This window comes from Dermacentor andersoni, chromosome 7 (genome assembly GCF_023375885.2).
Source record: "Dermacentor andersoni chromosome 7, qqDerAnde1_hic_scaffold, whole genome shotgun sequence".
NCBI classification, from domain to species: Eukaryota; Metazoa; Arthropoda; class Arachnida; order Ixodida; family Ixodidae; genus Dermacentor; species Dermacentor andersoni.
Genome location: NC_092820.1, coordinates 143,694,790 through 143,721,488, shown reverse-complemented (window position 1 = coordinate 143,721,488; position 26,699 = coordinate 143,694,790). Strand labels below are relative to the sequence as shown.

General features: G+C 51.3%; 1 protein-coding gene across 1 annotated transcript in view; it reads left to right on the top strand.

Annotated features, from left to right (window-relative positions):
* Positions 1-26,699, top strand: part of pros (homeobox protein prospero) — a 110,556-nt gene that overhangs the window by 67,761 nt on the left and 16,096 nt on the right. Inside the window, exon 3 of the mRNA XM_055072272.1 lies at positions 1,632-1,967. Within this exon, the coding sequence (XP_054928247.1) occupies positions 1,632-1,967 (336 nt within the window). The remainder of the gene's footprint in view (positions 1-1,631; positions 1,968-26,699) is intronic.

Sequence of the window (26,699 nt, the reverse complement as noted above, 5' to 3'; positions counted from 1 at the left end):
AATCCGCAAGCCGGAAGTATAGATACATGGAAGTTGCCAGCACCCGTACCATTGCTGGTTTTCTGCTTCAGCTTAGGGCCTGAGTGATTCGGTTCATTTTCGTATTGGTCAAAAAAAGAAAAAAAAAAAAGCTCTGCTAGGTAAAGAAATCGAGTTGTCGTTGCATGCGAGTCAGAGCCGACGCAGCCCAGGTGCGTTCTGTCGTTTATACTCGTGTCAAATAATAGTAATGATAAAAATAAATTATCAAATCAGACATGCCCTTGACAGGCATGTTTGATTGTTCAGCAAAGAACGTACTAGTTCTCTAGAGAAAATACTTTGAGCTCCACGTACTTATTATAGCACCGCAAGAATACATAGCCAATTCGTTCTTGTCGATGTAAAGCCACTCGGCGTTTGCAGGGAACCACGCAGCCTTCAGATTGGTATCTTTGAAACAATCCGTCGTGCAACGACGTTTGCAGGTTGGACTAACCTCAAATTCTGGGTCCTTCAGTTCTCAATCACTTTTGCCCCAGTCTTTCACCGTCCATGTGTTTAAGCATGGTTGTTACGGCAAACTCTGAACCGACAGGTCAATCAACAAGTGTTTCTAAAATCTCTCTCTCTCTCTCTCTCTCTCTCTGTCAGGTGCTAATGGCAACTTTGTAAGTCAGTCTCGTTGCAAAGGAAAGAGAAATAGCACACCCTTGAGCTCGCGGCATGGGGTGTGTTTCTTATAACTTTTCGAACGATTCGATGAAGGACACATTGTTATAATTAAGTATACCGAGTGAAATACGTTCTTTTGGCGGAGTCTGTCATCGCGCACGTTACTTGTGACCCGAAATTTTACCGGTGTCGCAAGGACACCACATGTGTGGCGCTCACAAAAGGGACTTCGGTGTTAACAGACGTCCTATGACGCATTTCCGGTTCGGCCCTGTGCGCCAACTCGCTAAATGTAGCGTGCAATAATAAAAAAAGAAAGCGATGGCAATATGACCGGCCTACGCAATATTCCGGCTGTACAGCATCTTCCTGATGCCGTAATGGCCCTGCGGGGGCAGTTATTTACAGTTTTATAAATGTTACTTAAGCTTCAACAAAATAAAGGCAAAATATGCATACGAGAGCTTGAGGCACGAAACGTGTTTCTTCCCCAATTTCAACACGCCTGAACCGCAGCCGAGTTAAAACGTGGGCACGAAAAGTACTCACGCTTTCGTTCCACGAAGTTCGCTGTAGTTGAAAGTGTGATAGGGAGGTTATTGGAGTCACTGATCTGCTATGCTTGGAACAAAAGGGTCTCTCTCTCTCTTGTCATCACGTGGTCTCGCGAGTGTAAAATCTTTAAACCATCAAAACGCATAAAGCTTCAAAAAAAGAAAGCAGGTTTAGTTTCAACTGTTTGTGAAATCCTTCCTGACGAAAGAAGCGAAACCTGGACGTAGCTTGGTGCTGTCTTATCCGGAGGGAATCGCGCCAGAACCGCACGGTCAAGCAGGAAAGGCCCGTGTCCGCGTTTCTTTGTCCTACATGAAAAGTCCATTGGCCGTGTGTGTCTCGATCGCGCAGAACCCACGGAACGAACCTTTACGACGGCTGATTTACTTAGCGTTCGACGCACGCGACTTACCCTCGCGCAGGTACTTCAACGGAGCCGGCGGACCTTCCTCGCACGGTCCCGCCGCCGCCGGCCTTCCCGGAGGACCGGGCAGCCAGAGCGGCAACCACGGGAGCAGCCGGGGCGACAACGCCTCGGTGGCCTCGGACTCGCCGGGATTCAAGTCCCTCGGAGGCGTCGGCAGCGGCGGCGGCGGCGGCTACACCAGCACGTTGACGCCCATGCATCTGCGCAAGGCCAAGCTCATGTTCTTCTATGTGCGGTACCCGAGTTCGGCCATCCTCAAGATGTACTTCCCGGACATCAACTTCAACAAGAACAACACCGCGCAGCTCGTCAAGTGGTTCTCCAACTTTCGGTGAGTCCCCTACGTACTTCTGGTGCTATGGTCCTTGTTCTGATACCGAAACTATGGGCCGCCTTACGAACTTTGTCAACGTCCTTCAGTCGCAACCGGTACCGAAAGTTTGATGAACCAGAGTGCAGCTCTTGCGATCATATCACAGTGGCGGCAGGGCGACAAGATACTTGTGCAGACGTCCACATTTCTGTGTAGAACGCCCGAGGGCTGCGCTGGAGCGCAAAGAAAAATATGTAATAATGGTGCATATGTGAGGCTCAAGGTACGGGCTCAATATACAGTGTGGCTCGCCGAGTGTCCTTGTGGTTTCCGCTGTTCTCAAGTGTTGCCTCTCAAACCGAATGAGGGCGTACACACGTCGATTTCTTTGCATCGTAACGCCCCGCTCTAAACACAATAGTGCGTACTTCTGCATTCGTGCTTACGGTTATCTCGCACAAACCACTGTATAGTCACTATGGGACATTTGCGAGCAGTTCATACGTCTCCCAGCAATCAGTGTTCGCGAAGGTTTATGTACGCCCGTTGCAAGCAAGCGGCTCTCGGGTTTCCCCGAAGTCCACTCGGTGGGCTGATGCTTGTGAGGTCGTGGCTTGTAAATGTGCACGCGTTTTCATCTGCCAGAGATCTCTCGTTCGACGCTTCCGTAAGACGCAATCGTGTTACGACAATCGAGGTAGACGTGTTCAGAAAGTCATTAGGCACGCATGGAAGAAGGATCAATCATTGAACTTTGCCGAATGGATGGCTGAGAGCCTCGCGGAGACGAAAGAACCGGAGAGAAAAGAAAAAGAAAAATGAAATGCCACGCACAATGAGACTTGAACGAACCACGTGGCACGAGAGAGCGGCAGCTGAGCACTCGAGAGAGCTCCTCTGCCAACGCTTCTATATGGCTACAAAAGAACGCACTCGTCGTCAAGAACTCGTCATTGCGCAGGTGGGGTGGGGCGGTGGGGAGGTTGTAGACGCCCGAAGCGCAACACGGCCGCACAAACGCTATTTCCTCGCTCGATGATGACGATCGAGAGAGCAACGCGACCACGTCACGAGTGTATACACAAACCATACCACCGCTGCCACCACTCGTGGAGGTCCTTCTCGCCACTTGAGCTTCTAACCCCTCCTTGCCCCACTCCCGAGGGTGGTTAGACGGCGGTGTCTTACCCTTCCCTCCGTCTTCTCTCAACACTCGCGTCGTCGTCGAAAAAACTAAGAAAAGAACTCGGCCGACAAGCTGTAAATAAGGGAGGCGAGGGCGAGCACGCGGCCCAACGAAGCAGCCTCGGGCGTTCGTCGACGCCCGTGTCAGCAACAGAAAGTTCAGCAGTTCGTCTTGAGTACGCGGAGCTAGCTGCAGGGGCCATTGTTTAAGGCCCTGCGGTGTCAGTGTTTTGACGCATCTTGGCAGGAGAGCGGCCGCGCCGAGCTTGCGAAAAGATATAGTACCGGCTGTGCACACACGGCCGCCCCCCTCCCCTTCCCCCCTTTCCCTGGACACGTTCGCGGTGATAGGAGGAGGCAGAGAGAGGTCCGCACAAGTCCCGTTATCGCTTACTTCGGGGGGCACACGCGCGCAATTTAACCGGAGATTGGCAACCGCCAAAAAACCGCACGTAGTTACGCCTTCCTTGTCTTTAAGGGGCGGAGGGGGGGAGCAGCGACCAGTTTTGCGCGGCGGTGGGTCCGAGCGACGTCTATGAAAACAGCTGGCCGAGAACGAGAGAGATTGCCCACCGCCCCGACCCGTCGGCGATTCCTTCTATACCGCGCAGAGCTTGTGTCTCCGTGTCCACGTTGACCCCCTGGGTTCAGTGAACGGTGTCCAAGAAGGGTGGGAGATAGTGCGCGAGTCGCGGCTGAAAAAGCAGTGGCGGGTGGCTAGGACGGCTTCGCGAACTAGATCGGACGCGCCCCCTCTCCTTCGCTTGAGTCGGGACACCCCACCTCCATCCAGCGCTCCGCGCTTTGTTTATCGCTGGCCTGCACGCTGACCGCTCGAGTCGCGCCGCAAGATTGCCGCGCCAGAGAGAGAGAGAGAGAGGCGTCTGGTGCGTCGTCATCGCCGAATGTAATTTCCCCCGTCGAAGTGCGTTTTTAAGTCGCACTACGCCTAGCGTACAGCTCCGGGCATTGTTCTTAACATTTTGAGGGAAAGCGGTCGGAGGCCCGCGCCTTTCGGAGTCTTGGGCGCCGGGCGGTGTTGGGGGACAAGAAGCGCCGCTTCGTGTTTGCTGGGCCGACCACAGCGCGATCCGATAGAGTTGGGGGACCGTGCGGGGCGTTGGTCATTCTCATGCGTCATCCGCCTCCTCTGGCTATAGAATACTGAGAAATTGGCTAATCGTGCATAAGGGACGGGAGGTTCTTGTCAAGAATGGGCCATTGGGCACCTGTATGTGTCGTCGACTTTCAGCGCGGCGAAAGTGGTTAATCAACGCACTGGAGAAATAAGATAATGAAGGTGCCGACGTTCTCCTGTGCACGTCTTCTTCAGTGGCATAGCCACGATTTTTTATTTTCTTTTTTTCCTGAAGGGAGGGATAGCAGAGGGCACGTGCTTGTTGCGCCCCCTCCCCCCTGGCTACGTCCCTGGTCTTCTCATACTGTCTTGGTAGCAAGACCTGTTTCTCAAGAGACCACCAACGACTTCACGTTGAACCATTTCATGAATCTCCTCTGGTAACAGCCACGGTACACATGGCGGTGCTTACTACTACTTGCACAAGTGTGCGAGGATCGTGTGCATGGCAAGCGGAGTACGCGTTCGGGCAACCTCTGAACCGACAGACGGAGATCGATCCGCGATAATGGTGCGGTGGCGTCGCCTGTCGGCGGCGACGCGCAACACTTCGCCCCGCTCCCCCGACACGTGCGCTTCGTCGAAAGGCCGAAGGAGTTGGGGTGCTGCGCCCGGTGTTTGGAGGGTTCGCCGTTCCTGGACTCGGACGAACGATTGCTTAAACAGCAGATATTTTTTTGTGTGAACTAACGGAAATAATTGCCCGCCGTGGAATCGTTTCGAACGGGTTCAAGGCAAGCAGACTCGAACTAAAGTTGCGATAGTGTCATCGGTGCAGTGTGCTCTTTCGAAGTAAGCGAAACCAAAAACGTCAGAACCTTTAAAAATTCACTTTTGTGCCAGCGGAACGGATTTCACACTGAGTGGCATTTAAATTTTTCTGTTCAATTTACGCATCACGCGAAGTAGACGTACATATTTCAGGCAGGAACTGTCGGTTTTCCCCAACCTGCGCGTCATAAGTTCATCGAATGCTTGAAATTAAATCTGTTGATGAAACGATGCCCTTTACAGCCGTTCGCGCTAAGTGACATGCAATTTGCACATAGAAAATCTTTGCTGGAAAACAATCGTCGCGCATTTATTTCCACTCGCAATCCGAAAAGTCTCAACGCGTTATTATCTTGGTTTTCACCGACTGTTTAATGCACTGACAAAACGCTACTACCCACTGTGAAACCGAGTTCGTACAGATGCACCAGCCAATGACGTTCGCTCATTTCCGTGACGTCACGGCCGGAACTACATTTGGGAGCGCGGAGGCATGCAAGTGGACAGGATGTAGTGCGGTCGTGTGCGGCCCGAGTTCGCACTGGAATTCTTAAATTGTCGCGCGTGCCGGATGTCTCGATTGCGGAAGCGTGCGCAGTCCGTCAGGCGCGTTCAAGCGTTCGCCCTCACGTGTTCCTACGCGTTCGAATCATTCGAACATGGCAGCGCCGCAGTGGCAGGGGTTTGAATCGGAGCTGCTGTTTTCCTTTGAGCAGTTTTGAAGCGTTTCGGGTCGCCTGCAGCGTCGAATTCCCGCGTCATTGTGCACGTATTCGGTTCGGTCACTGATCCGGAGCAGCCTGCTCTCGCGTGACAAGGACCAGCACGATCGCCCTAAAAAATTTTTTGAATTCATATAACTCGGGGCCAGGAGTATAATACTGCTTAGGGCGTTTTTTACTTCTTCTTCTTCTTTTGTGTGTTTCTTTCTTCTTTCTCTTGGCCCGCAGCCTCTTCTATATACATATACTTTTTATTTTCGCATTTGAACTCGATCAAAGCGGCCCCATCCCTGTCATATACAAGATGTCCTGAGATTTCGCCTGTTTTTTTAGGTCATTTCTTATTTTTTTCCCTTCCATGTGCATTTCGTGCGCTTCATTCATAACGCGATGTTTCTTTATTCGTCGAGCTCGTGAATGTAAATTCTGTCTGACCCCCCACCCCCGAAATAAAGAAGAAAAATCTATACAGACAGGATTCTAACCGTATTTCACTTTATTATTATTATTATTATTATTATTATTATTATTATTATTATATTTTTATTATTATATTTTTATTATTATCTACAACACTTTCAGCGTAACCTTCGGAAAAAGAGCCAAGCAGCAGAAAAAGTTATGTGAGCACAGTCCATTCCACAGTTTCATGAAATCGTGAAAGCTCCTTACCAAAGGTATCGAAAAACCGTGTGGTACTAAACGTCTTCGAAAAGCAATAGAAATAAAGCCGGAAAGTCATGCCCTCTTCGTAGCAGCGGAGCTAATTGCACGCGTCCTTAATCACGCAGTCACGGCCGCTGCCAAGTAACCTTCTAAGCTTAAGTGAATCAGGTTTTACGGCGGCGCTACCCGCAAGCGTGTTTAGCTTCGCTTATGCTTAAAGCCTTCCAAGCGAAATCTGGAGAATGGGATTCACTTTCGACGAGGACCCCTTCTCGCAGCTCGACCCCGCGAAATCGAATTACGCACGTGCGCGGGCCTCGGCTAAAACGCTCGTTTACTTCGCAGCCGTAAGGCACCAGGAGTTTATCGCGTCGAAAGCGTGCATTCTGCCGACCAAATTCATTGAAAAGAAAAAAGAAAGAAAGCAATTGAAAAAAAAAGCATGATAGGTGGGCTTCTCCGAAGCGCCTGCGCGCCTTACAACGCAGCCTCCTTTAGGGAGCGCAAGTGCTCGACGGCGAAGCCTTCTTCGCCTCCCCTTATATCCTCGTTCCCCTCCACACCCAGCCGCGACTCGCTTCGTTAATTAGGATAATTTCCGCTCGCGCTAATTTCTCCGTGTACCGGTCTGCGCGAGCTCTCGTATGGCTGCGCGGGTTCCTCTGACTTCTGCGGGCGAGCACGCTGCTCTCGGGAAAGGCAGGGCGTCTGGCGTCTTGGCTTCGCAGTAGGCGTAGTGTACGGCAGATGGCGCCCGGTCCAGCAACTACAGGAGTCTGCGTGGTCTTCCTCTGGCCACGAGCGAGGCAGAGAGAGGGAGAGAGGGTGCAGTTGAGAAACACGGTAATCTGGCCTAAGTTGCGGGGAAGAAGACTATGGCCGCATAGCGATGGAAAGGATAGCGAGCGTCTCGAATTTGGCAGGCAGGCTTTGACGCGCATGGGGTAGCACGCGAGGATTTATTGGCCAGTTGCCTGCTGCGAAGTTCGCGTACCGTACGTGATGCCAGCGCACGAAGTGACGTTCCCCATCCGCCGCCACTGCCGAGAATGGCGCTAGATAGCTGGCGTTTCCTGGGCTAGGTCTATAGTCACGCATACAGAAATACGCAAGGAAAGTGTATACGGAGGTACACCGTCGCAGGCGTGGTTGTGGAGGGGGGAGTTGTGGATTCGGCGCCCACTTTTTGGCATGTTGTCTTGCCGTTCAGTTTCGTGTCTGTTTCTCCTTATTGTTTTCCTACAGCTCTATTAATAACAATATCTTAATTTGTCTTGCGCTTTTCCTGGCTTCATTGTCTCTTGGCTTCGTGTGGTTGTAAATAATAATAATAATAATGAAAAAGAACTCCAGCCTCTCGGTTCTTCTTATTCTCGCTCGCAGCAGTGGATAGGATGTGACAAGGAGTGCAGAGATTGTCTTTGCGTACGCATCTCCGTGGCCGACCAAAACCTCATTGTTTCCGGAAGCTTCATTCGAAAGCGTCTTCTCGTCATGTTTGTTCTTTTCGTTTAATCGAGGTATTGTGCTCGTCAGTCTGGGGGCAACATAAAAAAGGGGGAGGGAATAGAAAAAGTAACCTAGCGTTCGTTGGTTGTTCGCTGGCTCCCTGTGCCCTTCCTTTCATGCTAATTGTCAGTTGTTTGTATTTCACTTAACTGTCATCATTAGTGACTCACGCATTACATTGATTAGTACAGTCCTAAAAAAACAAATGATCTCTGCCTAGCCTTTATTTAAGTTCTCCAGTTTAGCTTGATGTTCGGCCCCTTTCTTGCTTGTCCCTCGTCTCATCTGCAGGCGCGTCTGTATCAACAACAGGAAAAAAACAAGAAACACGAGGCGTTTCTTATAAGTAACTGGCCGGTCCGGCGTAATCAAATGCACTCTGTGAGAAAAAAAAACTAATTAAACAAACCAAAAGGAAGAAACGCTGCGCCTTTCCTACACCACCCACATATGACATTAAGGGAGCGTAAACAATGCGCCTCTGTGGATGGCTTCAGTCCGTCCTCTTCTTTCCCGCCGTTTTTGCCAGGCGTGAAAGGCGCCGGGCTTCTTTCTCAACTAATGCCAAGCGAAGAACGTTAGCGCGCGCGCGCGCCAAGCCAAGTCAAGCCGGGCCGGGCCGAAATTACTCAAGAGATAAGCAAGCCGGCGCCCCATCGCCGCAAACAACGGTCATTGTCGTAAGTTGATGCAAACACAGGGTCAGCCGCGAAGAAGATTGGCGCTGAGCGGAAGGGGGCGCTGCCGGCGGCGCTAACGCCTGCCCCACTCACTGCGCTGGGGGCGCCACTGTGCGGCCTCTGATGAACCAGAAAACAGACGGCGATGATCGTCATGGGAAAGGAGTCGCCCCGAAGTCTGCATGTTATTTACTGCTATAGAAGATACTGTAGAAGGCGATGCAGAAGCAAGTCAGCCGAGCTGGCGTTTTCCGCGTCTGAGCTGCGCGTGTGTGTTGAGGGTAATGCTGTTTGTGAGTCTTAATCGTGTTTTGGCCCGGGCGTTCTCCGCCTATGCTGCCCTCTGCTGGTTCGGTGCTCTTTTTCTTCCTCAGTGGCAGTGCCTTCAGTCTCTCTCTCTCTCTTTTGAATGCACGTTGTCATTAGCTTCGCCTGGTGGTTGGCAGTGGTGATGACGGTGGTTGTTGTTGCTGCGTTGCCGCCGCCCCTCCCCCCACTAAATCTTTGTCTCGTTTGATTTTGCGGAGCCGAGCAGAAGAGAGCTCTCGGGGACAATTAATTCGGACCGGCAGCCAAGCCGAGCCGGCGATGTTCGCGTGGCTGAAGACAAGCGATGTTGTTTAAAGGATCCCCGATGACCTCCTCCGCATTTCGATGCAGGAAAAAAAGAAAGAAAGCAAAGAAATGATGCCAAGAAGGGGGAAGTCTTCAAATCAGGTGCGGCTTCGTATAGCGCGTCCTTTTTTTTGTGTGTGCACTGTCTTTTTTGTTTGTTTTTGCGTTTATCTAGCCGGCAGTGATCGGTGCTGCACGGTTAGAGCGAGAAAGATAGTGCGCGCGGGTTGAGGTAGGAGGCTGAAGGCGCGGCAGATGATCGCTTCTAATGACGAATAGCGCCGCCGCTTAATGCATGATAAGAAGCCTGGTATGAGGAAGTCGAAAGAACGAGGGCTCGCTTCGCTTACTCGCTACTTTGGGGGTGGTATCGTGTTTGTTTGTTTGTTTGTTTGTTTGTTTGTTGCACTCGGCGCGTGGCGTGTTTTCGCTGCCCGCGGACCACCTCTCGCAAGGGAATCGGGGGGAACACGAGCCAGAACACTTTCCCTGTTACTCTGCCACCCCTTTCTTCTCTCTCTCTCTCTTGCACGCGATACGGACGCGCACGCACATACAACGAGCTTTCTTGTGCTCTCGCGCCTGTTTCTTTTTCGAACGTGGTTACACACTGGTGCTCGCTATCAGTCGTTTGTTGTTGTTTGGCAAAGCGACCAGCGGGGGGGGGGGGGGGGGGGGGGGGTCTGGAGTTGGGAAGAACAGGGAGGACTGGGATGCCAGGAGAAGCGGGGAGGAAATTGGGGGACGGGGGAAGGGTTAGGGTGAGCTGAAGATAAGAGAAGCAGGCAGGGGCTTTCTTCCACTTTCGCGCTGCATCTGACGACGGACCGACCGACCGACCCGGCGCGAGCGTTGTTTATTATGTGTCCGCGTGTGTTATCTTTTTTTTTTCTTCTTTTCCGGGAACCACGGGGAGGGCGACGTCGAGAAGAGATGCTGCTCTCTTGTTTTGCGGCCAGAGTTCATTAAGTAGGGAAGGAGGAGGGAGCGTGGAACGCGGTGCTGGGAGTGGCGAAAAAAAGAATTGCGAGCGCCCTCTGACAGTCGCACGCCGCTCACGACAGGCGAGAGAGTTGAAGGAAGGTGGAGCCACTGTACGGGGAAGGCTTTTCAGCGTCCTGGAAGAGAGCTTGAGGAGGCAGTGCGTTCGCTCAGTCCGTTAATTACCGACGGGAGGAGGCGCAGGACGACGACGACGCGAGTCGGCGGCAGCAGGGCAAGGGGTTTGGGGGGGAGAGAGGCCCAAGGAACCGAGCGTTCGTGAAAAAAAGAAACAGCGACGCTCGACGGACGAATGCAGAAGCAGCACAGCGGTGACGATGGAGCGTCAGAGTGGCGCGTGTATCTAAATTAGCGCCGCACCCCCTCCCCCCCCCCCTCCACAACCTTCGTCTTTTCCTTCGCCTTCTCCCGGCCATCCCATCGCGCTTCCTTCTTCTCCGTTGACTTTTATTGACTTTTACGAGCGCCGGCTTTGGGGCGAGGATTGGCTCATCTTGGAGAGAAAACGTGGCTTGCGTCGCCGTCGCAGCTCTTCGCGCAACTTGTTTGTTTTTTCTCCGATTCCAGTACTCCCCCCTTCATCCTCCCCCTGCCAATCTGATGATGCTCGAGGCTCTGTTGTGTGTGTGTGTTGTTCCGTCCGCTGATGGGAGCGCTTGCAGCAAGGATGACGCGAACCGGCTAATGACCACCGACGCTTATGGTGCTCTCGTATAGTGCTCTCCTTTTCCCCGTTTCTTTATTCCTTTTCGCTTTAAGTGTGGCGTACTTAGCTTACTTGTGGTACCTATATTAACGGCATCGGGAAGCAGTTCCCGCCGTTTCCCCGATGGTTCCTCTCCGTCCTGCTATTTCTGCGGCGTCCCCAAAGTAGTGATTGTAAGGGTTCGTTCCGGCAGCAGTGTGGTTCGGTGTTACGGCTATCTGGTGTCTGCTACTGATGATGGCACGTCTTCGCTGGTTCCCTACACAATTCGTTCGGTGGTTCCCAGTTTCTATTGCTCTCTTAATCAATAAAGTTCGTATACTTTTACGCGTACGCACCTCACCAGAATGACAAAAATAAGTCGTAACAAGTGCGGACGTGTACCATGCGAAAGTGTGACCTATGTAGACCTAATGTAGAGCCTACATGGCCCAGCGTTGGGATTATATGAGTCATAGGTATGACCATTATGACCCATCGGACAACCAGTATGAGCCACTGTAGGACCAACATCGACCATTATAATGGTGCTAAGTTGTTGTTCCTTTATGTATCCTCGCTACACGGCGAACGCTATCGCCCTTCTTTTGCGTATTTGAATCTCCCCTCGCCTTCATTTTGCTATTGTACAGCCTGGCTGCCCCGACCTCACACATTTGTAGTGACAACGACGTGGTCATGGAATTGCTACAGCCACAGGCCACTGCGACGCCGTCTTCTTGCTCACTTATTATCTGCAGTACAGGGAGACTTACACGAAGGGATGCACCTCATTTTCTGACAAGGGTACAAAATTGTCTTTTCTCTTCTTCACTTACATAAAGAAATCCACTTGGCGAGTCTTAAACGAGAAAGAGGTAACAGGTGACCCTTCTTTAGGAATTTTTTTTCCGGGATAGCATTCATCGATTCCCTTTTTGCAGCACGTTATATCTTTCTAGCAGATCTTGTTGCTGGACAAGTTGTTAGAGCGCGAAGGGCGCAGACGCATGCACGAACACATGTGCATGCGTTTGCAACCCTTCAGACTGTCATTATGACTTTCTAGGGCTCCGAGACAGCGTAATTTTGTGCAGGGCGTGCTATTCATTCGCGGCGATAGCTGCGGACACCCTTTACCCAACCTGTGCTGGACCCACAGTAGGACCAATGTTACCCAACGTAGTGCCAACATTGGCCTAATGATGGGCCTACAGTGACTAAGCCTTTAGGGTTATCAGGCCGTTGACTATCTGCGTTTTGTAGTCAACACGCAATTAAGTTGGGATTACCTTGTGGCCCTGCACTGTGCGCCAAACCGGCGCGTTGATTTAACCCACGATCGCAACCCTAATGCCGCCCAGTACTTCACGAGAGCCAAGCAGGAACCCGTAATATCTATCTCTGCAAAAGAAAAAGGATACAAAGCAGTGTGCATTGACCGGAAGTGTTCGGGCGAAGGCAGAACATCCGTTTCATTGACCCTCACTGTGTCGGCCCTCTCACCCATTTTAGGGGGGGGGGCCGAGGCCGAGGGGAGGGGGTTGGAGATCGTTGTGCCGAGAAGACTATTTGCGCAGCTGCTCTTCGGCCACAGTAGCACGCTAGCCTCGCTCGTTTCTTTCTTTTTTTTTTCCTGTCCTGTGATTCTTTGTCTTGGCCCTGGGTTCCGCCTGTCGTTTAGGCGTCGTTTCGGTTCCTGGCCGAAACGATGCAGCTGCGCACGCATGCAATTCGTTCACAGCGAAAGCTGTAGTCGCCCTTCCTCCTGAGTTCACCGCTTACTTAGCTGCGATCAACCCACTCTCGTGTTGCTTAGAAGAACCAAGGCACCCCCTCCTCCCTCCCTCCACCCTTTCACATTTGCCGCGCATTGTCAACAGCGCTAAGAAAACGCGGAGCAGTAAAGGGAAGGAGGAAAGGAGAAATTATTTTCTGGCTTGGCCGTATATATACGCAGTCTCCGGCTTCCGCACGCGCTCTGAGATTCGGTGCATACCCTGTAAAAGAGTGCAATAATGTCCAGTGGTGGACTGAGATTAGCGCCGGCCAGACCTTGCGAGTCTAACGCAATAGCACGGCCGCTGGATAAAAAAGAAAGGCCGTGACAATACAGAGCGCTCCGGCAGCTGCGACCATAAAGCTCTTCAGAGGCCGAGCTCGGTCCTTTATTTCTTTCGTCTCGAAGCGGGCCATTACGCTCAACGAAGGCAGCGAGGCAGGCGAAGCAACCGCTGCAGAGGCGGTTTCGCCTATACTATGTTGGTTCTTGTATTCTGTGCGCGCTGTAGCTTGTTTCAAGATGCCGTCGAGTCACCAACACGCCCGACTGTCTACCGTATACTAAGCCTTCAGCTTCGCACGTACCACACGCAGCGCCGCACACCTATAGGCTTAAGGAAAGGCGGAAGTAGGAATAAGGCGTTCACATGACGTCACGTACGCCATTTTGTAGTACGATTCGCTGCTTCCGCTGTGCTTCTGGAGGTAAGCGGATCTAGATAACGCACAACTTGTCACCATGCTGGATGTATTGTACACAACATGGCGACCTCAACGACGTCAGTACACACTCCTATATATTGGGGAGTTCCATCCAGCCTGTCCGCAAACGCATTAAAGTTTACGGCTTACCGTAACGCTGGCGAGACTATAGGCGTACGCAGCAGAGCTGGTGGCGCCGTCTTGTGCTGCTGACGTGAACACTAAAGAGCGGAGAATTATAATCGCGGCTACCGGTGTTCTGTGCCTGTCTGCTGGCGCGATGGTGTGGATAGGGAAACCTGTTGGGGTATAATTGATGTTTTCTTTTTCTTTCCTCCTGGCTAGAATAATGGCGCGACACGAAAACGTTTCCAAGACATTGTAGCTGAATGAGTCAGCATAAGATCACTCTACCAGCGCTGCTGGTGCCGTCGATGTTTCCAGCGTTCCATAAGCTGAAATCTGTTGAGGAACATGCGTAAAGCTCTCTTATACTGAAAAGCAATAATTTTCTATCGCGTCTATATAGTCTATATATATATATATATATATATATATATATATATATATATATATAGTCTGTCCGATCGCACGTGCAAAAGGCAATTCAGCTTGAAATAATTAAATCTATTCGAGATCCCTTTTGGGAGTGCCATAGGCCTGAACTTGGTGATCAGTGACATTGTGCTGTGGGAACACAGTGGCTTCTGAACGAAAAAAAAGAAAAGAAAGAAAGAAAGAAAGAAAATGTAACAAAAATAAGTTTACTTCTAACCTAGTCGAAATCAAAGGTATATACTAACGGCAAATGCTTCATCCGTTTGTAGCCTCCACTTCCGGGAAACAATACCAAGGTTATTAAAAACGGTCCGCATTGAAACAAGCAATTCGTATGTTCAGAGAGCCGTTCTCAAACAACGGGGCCCCGGCCAGTAGTCACAAAGAACATCAGTGTTAACGTGGATGCCCTCCTCCGTGCCGTTATTCCTCAATATCGTTTCACAGGCGCTCCATTTCAGTTTAATAATTCATTTCCCGAAGAACCGTTATTAGCACATAATCATTGCTAGGGGGGCCCATACCCTGCGTAGTTCGTACGCGTTTCTCCTATCATGAAAATAACTGTATATATAGGCGAAAAGAACTCATTCATCACCGCACTCTATTAAAGACAGGCGGACGCGCTGGAATAAAGTTTGGCAACTACAGGCTGAAAGTATAATACATACCCTCCCGCCCCCCTCCTGTCCCCGCTCCCTCCTTGCCCTGTCTGTGGGATTTGCACGCGAGCCAAGGATTTGGACGCTGCGGCAGCGCTGTTTCGAAAGAGACCACGCTCTCGTCGGACAAATGAAACGTCCCGTGTTTGTCTACGGAACGCGACGCGCACGGTCTCCTTTCTTGAAACAACGTCCACTTTGGCGACGGCAGAGAGCGCTGTGCGCTGTCGTTCGCTGCGTTTTGTGCGTATAATGCCTCTGCGAACACCCCCCGCCTTCGCCTTCTGCAGCTGCTTTCTCGGGAAAGAGCGTTTAATTACCGCCACCTTCCGAGAAAACGCGCCCGATCGGAGTACAGTCCCCCACCGACCCAAGACGCGTAATCCTCCCTGCTTATTATAAGCGTTTCAATCCCCTTCCTGGTTCCGGCGCGCACGAAAAACGCGCGAGAAAAAAAATAAAGAAACGAAGCAAACTCTTCTGCCCGGTGTGCATGGGAGCCTTATACACATCGCTCGGCCCCCGCCCGGCTCACCGCCCGTGCCCGGGGTTCCTGGTCAACGCGTCTCGGAGGGCTGACCGAACCGTGTCCGCGTAGATACACCGAAGAGTCGTTTCCAGTCGTTGATCGGCAGTAGCGTGCATTGTGTCGTTCACTTGTGACTGTCTTTCACATAAGAGAGGGTCGACCGCCTCATCCCTTCTCGAACTTTGTCAGAGCGTCTCCTGTTCTAGTTCATATCCCCCCTCCCCCCCCCCCCCCCCCCGCATCTTCATGCCACAATCACTCGCATCGCGTTCTGTTCCCAAAGATGCTTCTGCAATGTAACACCTTCTTAAGTATACGTATATAAGAGCTCGACAGATGGTATATATGATTCCGCCTAGCTGTGATCCGATGCACATGACTGCTCTAGTTAGTACCGACAACTTTCCAATGTGTTGACTTTGGTTCTCTCTATAGGTTCCCAAAGTCGGAACTGCCCTGTCCAAGGGACGCGTCGCGCTTCGATCACACGTCGAACGTATACACTTTGCTGCACGCAACTGACCCGACTGTAGCGTGCGTGCGACGCTCGCTGCATGCAGGAGTGCTAATCCTCGCAAATTGCTTGGCACGCGCGCGCGCGTTCTTCTTTCCAAACACGCGAAAAAGTAAAGGAACACCCTCTGCACACCTACCGAGGGCAGAATCGTTCGGCGGCTGAGCCCCGAGCGAATCCCGCGTGCGCGACTTCGTTCCGGCTCGGTGTCCAGCGCCGCCGGCGCCGACCACATGCGCCCGACCACATGCGCGCGCTTGCGCGCGATTCCCGTAGATCTTTTTCCCAACGAAAAAAAAACCGGTGGCGACGTCTCTGCGCGACGCTGTACACCGGAGGCGACGGCGGCGTTTAGCACGTTTTTCAGTCGGCGCAAACGCGCACGCCCTCTCACGGATAAACGCTCGCACAGGCAGCGGACGTTCCTTCTCCCGACGTTCCTTTCGAAGCATGCTCCGTTGTTTTCTGGACTGTGCGCGTTTTTCCACGACGACGACGACGACGACTGCATGCGACCAGAAAGAGTCTGGCCGAGGGTAAGAGGAGGAAGGAGGCAGCGGAGGTTTTCAAAAGTTTTGGTCTCGAGGAGCGACCGGTATGCGGGCGAGGGAGGGAACTAATGCTTATTAATGGTTTGGAAGAGAGATCTCGGCCGTCCTTACGCTCCTCTAAGCGCGTCGCAGAGCTTCGAAAACTGGCATGGCGTGTAGTTCCGCTTCGGCGCGCCTCCGCCGCCGCCGTGTCGCTTGTTCTATATACAGGGGAAAACAGCGGAGTCGATTCGGTAATGCGCGCCCCAGAGAAGGGAAAGAATCACGCGGCTGCGAGGGAGGGAGTGGGGGCAGGCTTGGAAGGAAGGTCGGGGATTTTGCGGCGGCAGCAGCGGCTTGAACTGCGAGCATTTGGGGTTTAATGGCCTGCACGCACGGCGACTGGCGCGAAGGCACGCGAATCGGAAAGGCGGCGATTCGAGTCTCGCAACTACGCGCGGCGTAATTGGAACGTCGCTGCGTTTCTGACGTACGCAGTGCAGGGGTTGCGCTCACAAAACTTTGCGTGGGTGATAGAGACTCCTGCACTATGTGTTAGTACAACCTCCTCAAGGCTCGCGCCTGCACGTCCCGGCAGTGCACAACTCTGCTATTCGCATAAGTTCCATAGGCGGTGGCGGCCCCACGCGGTCGTCTCTCGAAACAGCACAGCGATGGTCGATGTTTGCATGCTTGGGTGACTTCCACTATCTCTGAGGTGAAGCCATAAGCAGCAGAAAAGAGTAAACGTAGTATCTATACAAGTGCGCCGAGGGAACTGTTCTTCCCGTGTTTGGCACAGTATATATACGCGATAATGCTTCGCGACGAACGCTTTGCGAAAAGGTATATAACTCGTGGTCTACGTATGTATAGCGACCCGGTCGAAGAGGAACGCAACAGAAAGGGAGGTAGTTGAGTGTTCAGCCGTCGTTGTCATATCGCTCTAAGCCGTGGGATTTATTGTTTAAACCGTCGCTTAGGTCTATCTTTAGCGATCAAAAGCGGCAGGGTGCATCTGCGGCTTCAACTGCGGTTGAAAAGGGGGTTGGGTTTTAAAGACGCTAGAAATGCGAAGGAACCTTCAGGGCAGCATCACCGAAGCTCACGCGAGCTTTTCTTTCATACATCCTTGGACGGCAAAACTCGCTTTTCAACCGAAAACTGCGAGACCTTTTCTGTGATTTAAGGAACGAAAGCATTTGACGCCTTAGGGAGTGTAACGAGAGGGGGGGGGGGGGGGGGGGGCGTGAGCAACCGCCGCATGAAAGAGACGTTGAGTTTCACGTTTCTACGCTCCTATAGAGAGATCAAGGCGCCGATTTGACTCCCTGCGCCGAGCGTATGTGTACGCTGCTATATGACAACAGACAGTACAGCCGACCGAGCATCTGCGCATGAGAAACAACACATCCGTCGTGTCGGAGTTGCTTAAAGCGCGCCGCATGCAGTGTCGACTCCACGCGTCAAAGAAACAAATCCACTCCGCTTTCTCTCCACGCGCACACACGCGCTTATTTCACCCCAAATACCGCGCCAACAGGAAAGTTCTCAGACGAGCCTCGCACAAAAGCTGTGGTGGTCGTTGCGCTGTAGTTTGTTTCGGCGCGGTGCGCATTACTCAGCGGTCCATATCTCGAGACGACCCGCCGTGGTAACTCCTTTCCCGGCGTCGACGACGTCGCTTTTGTTCCTTCGAGCGGCGCAAGCTCGTTTATCTGTGAATTCCGGCAGCTTTCAGAGCGCTAAATAAAGACTGTCGCGGCGCGCGCGCTCAACCACCGATAAGGCGCTCGGGGCGCCCCCACGGCCCGTGCCCTGGCGTTAATGCAATCGCACTTCCGCGCAGCCGCGAATCGCTGCATCGTCTGCTACTTGACGCACGCGTCTGTCACGGAAAGACGAGCAGAAGTCTCAAGCGTCACTGCAGGATTTCTCGCGCTTCTGTTTGGAGTTTTGCTGCACACGTACCCACCGTGTGGGGACGCCGCTGCAGTAGGGAGACGTGCAGAGTCACTCTTGCTTGAACCTCCTAACGAAGCCATTTTGCTTGCTCTCAATTGTCACGCGACGCGTGGCAGCATTCAACTGTGATATCCGTCTAATGCCGAGTCTGACCGGGCGCATGCTTGCCCCGGTTCCCTCCATAGCAAATCTGACTCTGACGTGCGCTCAGACTGAATCTGACTGTCTCTGACGCGCGCTCAGACAAACAGGACACGCCAAGCTGTTTCTCATTTCTTTCGGAATGTACGCCCGTCATGGCAATCGTCGAAACACACCGACAGAGTTGACTGACCGGCTGTTGTGACGTCGAAACGCAGATGCTTGTTTAGCTCACAGCGCGCCAAGTCGCTGGAAGAATACGCGGTGCACTGGGCTTAAAGGGTCTGACAACCTATTTTTATGGTACCCATTTTTTAGTGCAATGGAAAGCTTACCGGTGAGAGTGTTTAATCATGAAGTGCTAACGCGGAAAACGCCGTGGAACATTTTTTATCAGAATTTTTCGATCTGCAGTGAGGTTGTAAACGTCCGCTAGAAGCATGCTGAAAACGGTGAGCTGTGAGCGCAATAACGATTATACGCCGGCATTAGTGGGAGACAGACGACAAGTGTGGCCGTACTGTAACAAAGTTTAATTTTGTTTATCAAGTCGATGTTCTTGCGATTCATGTTTTCAGAATTGTTAAATTATTTCTGCGATAATGGCTACGTGTTTTCGTGGTTTCCTGCCCAACTGCCTTGGTATTTAACCAACCAAACCGAAACCAATCGGATCGAAAACGAAACTACGCCTTTACACGTGATGCGGAGTTCAGCGGGCAGCCGTAGCCACTCGTGCGTTTTTGATTACCGAAGCATAGAATAATGCGCGAGTGTCTAATAATATACCAACTGCAATTTTAAGCAATTATTATGATTTACTTAATAACAGTCGACTTACGTACAGTAATCTCATAGAATACATCTGAAGTACCAATATTTCGTCGCCAGGTCTCGCCACTTACTGGTTTCTGGAACTTTCTTTGTCAACTTACAATTATAATTCCTACTTAAATCGCGAACAGCGTGCTGGGTTCTATCACTTTAAATCATGGTCGTTTCATTTCCATCAACGTCTCCCAACACATTCGGGCCAGTTGTCAGTTCCCTTTAAGTTATCAAGAAAAGCGTACCTCTCTGTCTCTCTGTGTTTCCTTCTCTTTCCTTTTCTCACAGATTTCCTTTAGCGTCGATGACTTTCAACTTCAGCAGTAACCGCGAAAGAACGGAAGCGACGTGTACACAGAGTCCTAAAAAAAGTTGGTAGTCGCTACTTGTCGCCGACGCGACGCAACTTCTAAAAACTGCGCGTGTCCACTCTACGGACTGCACTCTGTATACTGCACTCGTCGAGGCAAGAAAACACGCAACTTCGCTTTGAATGACCCGCATACTATATTAGTTATAACGCAAGCTGGGGCTACATACGCTTGTCCGTGCACGTTGGTATTTAACGCCCGCGCCGTGCCGCTGCACCCCTCACTGAATATTCATCGCACCGCGAGCCAAGTTATTTTGCGCGGGAAAGCGCGCGTCGACCCGCGCCCCGCCGCGCCCTCTTGTTTTTGCGCGCCGCACTACTCTCGGGAGCTCGCAAGAACGCAGCCGGAGCCGTCAGCGCTGTCCGTCCGCGTCCGAGGGGCAAGAGAAGGTGGTTTCGAGAGACGGCGCTGCGAACGCCGCACTTATTACGGGGGACAACTGCGAGAACAAGCGCGTAAAAGTGGGACAACAACATTCGGACTATAACAGGACCGCGCTAGCTACGGAAATGCAAGCAGAGAAGGCGAGAATGGGAGTGTATATACAATGGGAGGCGAGATTTTCGCGGTGGGCAACCAAGCCGACCTATACACCGCTGCTCTGACAGCCAAAGGGTTGCGTTATGTTTTTTTCGCCCGCTAGGGGGAGTCACGTAATTAGGGAGAAGTCGTGGACGCGCTGACCAGCTTCCCAGTGGAGAGCCTGAACCGCAAGAACATCTTCACTTCGCCTGTTAAGGGGGGGGGGAGGGGGAGGGCTATGTCCTCTGCCTTTCCGGTCCCACTTTTCTCGCAGTGGCGACCCCTGCGGGGCGGCGGCGCAAAAACGCAATCTGCATAGACGTCTATTCATGGGCGTTGCGTTTCATCTCCTCGCGCCACCGCTTTTTTGCGCGGTTGGCGAAATAACAGGCTTTGCACGCGTGCATGTAAGCCACGCCGAGGGACCGAGGGAAAACAAGCACGCGAAGGGACGTAACGGCGACGGCTACACAGGAGAAGGGGACGGCGGGGAAAAAAGGAGAAGTGAGGAAGGTGGTTGAAAGGGCGAGCACCTCACGGGGCTAGACAAGGAACGGGGAAGCGCAGCTAGACCGTGCGGGAAACGACAAGTTGTCGACACGTCGTCCGCGCTCGCCACGCGTCGCACGGACCGCGCGCATGCAAATGCGCCTGTCTTGCCAGGTGCGCTGGGTGTGTACGTCGAACAATAACTGCTGCGCTTCTGTGATGCTTCTGCAATGCCTGCGATGTGGCTGACCAGAGCGTGCTCTCTCTCTGTATAGCTCTATAGAGAGAAGGAAGCAAAAACGAGCTTAAACGAGTTAGGCGAGCAAGGTCCTCTAATTTTTCGGACCTTATTAGCGACCGTCCTCGTGCAGAGATCACTGAAGGGTCCTGCTTACGCTTTTTTTTTTAGAAGTTGTTGCTCGGTCGTCGCGTTGGACGACTTCCGAAGTGACTTGGCTTCTAGGCGGAATGCGAAGGGGGGAAGGGGGGAGCTCGCCTTTCGTCTAACTCTAGGAAAAAAGGTGGTAAGAGTCGTAAGTGTATAGGTAAGGGTGTTGGCAGGAGGGCGGGTGGAGGGCATGAAGGCGATATCGATTGGCGGGTGTTGGCCTAACGGTCCGTAATGTTATTAGCTTCCGTGGGGTGTAAGCATGCTTGGCCTGCGTGCTTCGCTGCGGTCACCTCGCTCTCTTTTTGTATACAGTTTCGCCCGTCGTCATCGCGGCAACTTCGCGTTCTCTGCGAAGTGTCTCTCCGGGGCCGCAGAAAAAAAAGTAATAATAATTCGGGGTTGGGCGAACGCAACCCGCTTGGCGGTTGAAGAGTTCTGTATACAGGTTGGAAGCATCGATCGGGTCCTCGTACAGAGCGCGTTCTCCTAGGAGCAGGTTTGTGGTGGAGCGGGTTAAAGTTGCTTTGACGTCGTGCGCCCGCAGCTGTAGTGCGTGCTTCGCCTAACGAAGCCGTCGTCCATCGTTGCACATCCTCTGAGTGACGCAGCACTTTGCCTCTAGGGTAAGCTAGTCTGCGTCTGGTTAGAGCATATATATACCTACCGCTAACAACATCGGTGACGACGGTTTCTGTGGCCAGACGGTTCAGGATCGGAATAACGCATGCATTCGAATGGGTAACTCTGGCGATTAGGCATTTCGCGAAGCTTCCGCTCACGGCAAGACGATGTACTCGCAATTTCACGAGTGAAGTGTAAAACACTTTGAGATAAATTGGGTAGGGCGACATAAAAACAAAAAGAAAAGCACCAGACACAGAACAACGTTATTGCCGTGCATGGCACATAATGGGGCGTTCCTTTGTTCGCGCGATCAAATGTCTTAAACGCAGCTTGTCATCAGGGTCACTGCTGACCACGTCGCTGCGACGCTATGTAGCAACTGCTCGTTCTGATATATGGCAGCTTCGCGCAACTTGCCTGACTTACGAACGGTCGGGCTACGGGTTTTGAGAATTCAAATTACTCCTCCCATATATATATATATATATATATATATATTTCGTTGTATAGACACACGTTAGGAAGCGAGGCTGGGGAAATAAAGTTAATGGCGAAGCTGTTCTGCGGTGAATATGCCAGCCGTTCGCCCGCGAGAATTATATATTCACGCCATCTTTCTCGGCCACCGTTCAAACAAAGGCCGTAATTTACGACCTCTCCCTCTTCTTTTTTTTTTTTTTTTACAAAGTCGTTTCAGCGCTAAGCCGCTCATCGCAATGCGCGCACGTTTGCTCCTGCTTCCTCTTAGTCTCGAACTGGATTCTGTATGATTTTTTACATTTTTGTTTCGTTTCACAATTTGTTCCCTTTATTCTTGAATGCCGTTAGTGGCTATGCATCTTGCAGGACGTCGTGAACTTATACAGAAACGTCTGCGCGCTTCTGCCGACTTCGCTGTTTGCTCCTCGCTTTCAAGACGCGACCATGCGTAGTCTTTATTTGCTCTCGTTCAAATTACTTAAGAAAATTTATTGACGTCACGATGTCTTCTTCTTCTTCTCCTTCTTCTTTTAATACGATCTGTGCAGCCGCAAGTGTTTGCTGGCCGTTTGGAGGAGGAGTTATGCGCATGGCTGCTCTTTTACTTTCGTTTTGTTGTAACGAATGTATCTTTTGACTTTCGTTTCGATATAACGAATGCCTTCTGTTGTTTCGATATAGAGAATGTCTTCTTTCGTTTTGATGTAACGAATATTTCCTTTTACTTTCATTTTTATGTAACGAATAGATTCTTTCGCTTTCGTTTTTTTCTTTCTTATAACGAATGTCTTTTCTTACTTTCGTTTCGATATGGCGAATACCTTCTGTTATGTTCCTTTCGACAAAACTGGTTTTCTTCGTGTGTTTTCTTCAGCGTGAACGAGAAGAATCCGGGGAAGCTATGAGTCCGCGGTATTGCAAAAGGATGCGAATACTTTCGCTGCGGCAGGAAAAAGAGAAAACGGAAAAATGAAGAAAATAAATCGCTTTCTACGCGACGCGAAACAAACAAACAAACAAAGCAGATCGAAGTGCGCAGTTAGCGTTGCGCAGAAGAACGCAAGTAGAGGTGGAAGCTCGCAGCAACCGCAAAGCCGCAGTATATATTTAGTAAAGCAATGAAGGGGCCTAGTTGGTGAACGTTCATGGTTATAGTGCGCTCAGTTTTACAAACACGATATTAAGGAAGGACATGACGTGGACGGACGTAGCGCTACGTCCGTCCACGTCCTGTCGTTCCTTAATATCGTGTTTGTAAAACTGAGCGCAATATAACCATGAACCGCAGTATATATGTATGGCGCTCTCGCAGAAAGCCTTCTTTTTTTTTTGCAAACGCTCGCCTTCCGGGCGGTGGACACGACGCGTCATCCATTGTCTTGTGCTTTGCCCGCGCAGAGGAGAGGTGACCCTTGCTCTTAGCCAGGGAGCACCGCGCCGCAGCTCCGCGATAAGGAAAACGCTGATTTCTCATTTGCAGACCCGTAGGCTAATTGTCTCCGAACCGCCTCCTTGTTTCTTCTCCGTTCATTTGTCTTTCTTTCCTCCTTTCTTTACGCGTTCTTTCTTTTTTTTTTTCTCAACCTGTGTGCACCGCCTGTTGCCATGCGCAAAGCACAGCCTATATCGCTCGACTACCCTCTCCCTTTCTTACCTTGGCTCCTGGCCCGACAGTCTGTAATCTGTGCGATGTCCGAAGCACAGGCATATAGCCGCACCGCCTGTCTAAGCCGCTGACGTGTGCACGTCAAAACGATGCTGCTTTCCTGTAAAAACGAAGCAAAATTAAAAAAAAAAAGATGAATTTAGACAGTCTATAGATTGTGTGTAGAGCTGAAGTAGACCACTTTCTCTTTGTTGTTGGGGCCGTCCTTCTGACCCTATAGTTTCCGCAGACCGTCTATACGCAATAGCAACGGCAGCATCAACAAAACGGTCGTTCAAAAGTCTGTGGTTCTTGTGCCTGTCCTTGTCCGCATAAACTTCCGAACTAGCTGTTTCCAGAAAGTCTATACGCACAATAGTCGGCCAAGAAGTGTAATTAGTTAGGCCTAAAGTTGGGCCAGTCCTCAAGCTTTAAACGCAATGCCGGAAAAGTGTTCCGATTTCCACCCAACAGAGGTCGCCGGAGTATTAGCTCCTATGACGCGTAGGCTGCGCGGAACGCTCCTAATAAGGCCCATTCTTCACTGCACCAACAATTTGATCCTAGGTCAATTCTTTAGCGTATAACGCCATGTGTGTGAAGCCTCGAGTTTGCTTGTAAGGTTATAACTACGGCCTCAATGACCATCTGTAGTTAGGCCTGTCCGTCTCAAGGAGGACACCTGAACTGTTCGTTGCGTGGCTCCCGACGATATAAGCTCATCTCACCTCACATTAATCGACCCCGTTCGATCGATCCCATCTAGTAGTAGCTTCGATGACCGAAGAAGAACCGGCCCTTGCCGGACATGACGCAGCCGATATGACCACCAATTTGGCGTAGAGGATTCGAAAAAAAAAAAAAATTCGTCTGAGCTGATATAACCTCTTAGCAACTTGCGCACAGTTTGATAATGCGCGTGATACGAATACCACACAACGTACACACTGTAAAATAATTTACACCCTAAAAAGTGGAAAAAGGGTGTAAATGCGTCTATAACTCACACCCCTTAGGGTGTCCGTTATATAGATAACACCCTAAGGGTGTGAGTTATAGACACGTTTACACCCTATTTCACTTTTTAGGGTGTAAATAACAGACACCCGAAGGAGGGTGTGAGTTATAGACACATTTACACCCTTTTTTCACTTTTTAGGGTGTGAATTATTTTACAGTGCAGGTCGCGTTCACCGAGTCTGTCTGTTCTAGTACCTCGCGACGGATCTGGTGCGAATTGTATCTGCCATCCATGTGGGGCCGATACCGGATGATACAGAGGATATGACTTTGTCGCAACGTGACTTCAGACCATGGCCCGATAACGGATGATACAGAAGATATGACTGCGTATATATATATATATCCGCAACATGACTTCAGACATGCGCAGCACGCACGTGCGATACATACCTGAAGAGTCGCGCGTATAATAGCGCGCAAATAATAATGATAGTAATAAAAAGAAGTTCTTATCTGACCTCCCGCCGAGCGCGCGCCTTATCGCGTGCTTCGCGACATGCCGGTTTCATTCGCGACCCACGCGGGTGCTCAACCGCAGGATGCTCAACATCTCCTCGAACAGGAACGGAGAGAAAGCGCAGCTACCGCGTTCGGCGCGCAAATAGATAAAGATCTCGCGCTGATAACGAGGTGTGCATACCCGTTGCACGCCGCCCGGTTGCTTCGTGTTGCCCGAATGCAGTTGCAAACGCGACAGAGATTTTTTTTTTTCCCGGCGAATGTAAAACCAAAGAAATAACAAAACACGGTGCTAGCTCTTCGTAGTTCACGCTATCGAGCACCGTCGATCTTGTAATCGTATCTTGCAACGTATTTTTCAAATATTTTTTGAAACAGCACGGCTAAAGCTAGCCGGGACACCCTACACTCTCACACAAAGGTACGCCCTTTGGGGTGTATATATCTGCCACACAACAATAATCGTCATCTGCCTTGCTTGCGTTTCCTTTCTTGCGCCGCGCCCGCTACTTTCCTGTCGGCAATGCTATGTCATGCTGACAGGAAAAGTAAATTGCCCGGGTTTAACGGGCCATAACCGCGCAGTGGATTATGAGGGACGCCGTAGGCGCCAAAGGGCACCGTGGATAGATTTTTTTTCTACCACTCCGCGGGGTTCTTTGACGCGCACCTAAATCTCAGGTGCGCGAGGTTTCTTTTTTTTTTCTTGTATTTCGCCCTCCATAGGAATGTGCGCCCGCCACCCGGACGTGGGGATTCGAACCCGCGTGCATCGCTGCAAACGCCATACATAGCCACCGAGCCACGCCGGAGGGGCTTCGCGCAAGTATGTACCGCGGTCGAACCAGCCCGGTCAGCTAATGCGCGTAGGCTTCCGCGTGTGTTCCGACACAGCGCGTGCACGCGCTTTCTTATCGGCGCCGCCTTGGGGAGGAAAGAAAAAAAAAGAGAGAAAAGAAACAATGGGAGCTTCACAATGGAAGACGGACTTGTGCTTCGCAAGCACCCTGCGAGTGTAGGAGGCGTTCGCCCCGTCCGTCAGCGGGCTGAGATAAGGAAAGCGTTCGGCCTGTCCTCTCCTTGCGACTGCACTGACCACACCGTGAACGCACGCACGCACGCACGCACGCACACACACACGCACACACACACACACACACACACACACACCGCACCGGTTCCAAATGTCATTTGCGAGGAGAGACAACCACGGCGCTGCCAAAAAGAAAAAGAGAAAAAGAGGAAACGAAGGAAACCACTCGTCACACTTGCCAACACGTCAGCTGGTGATCCCTGGAGTTTGCACGACAATATCGGGAGGGAGCCGGGGGGGGGGGAGGGACTGTACATTACCTGCGCCTAGCCTAGAGTTTCTACTTACTGCTGCCTTTATTTATAGAATTTATTATCCACCTTTCGTTCCTTCTTCGGTGGCTTAACCTCCTCGCTAGAGACTTTCAAGCACACACACACACACTCACAAACATACACTGACACGCACAAACGCACACGCGTTCACAAACACACATGCACACGCATTTCATTTTTTTCCTTCGTCT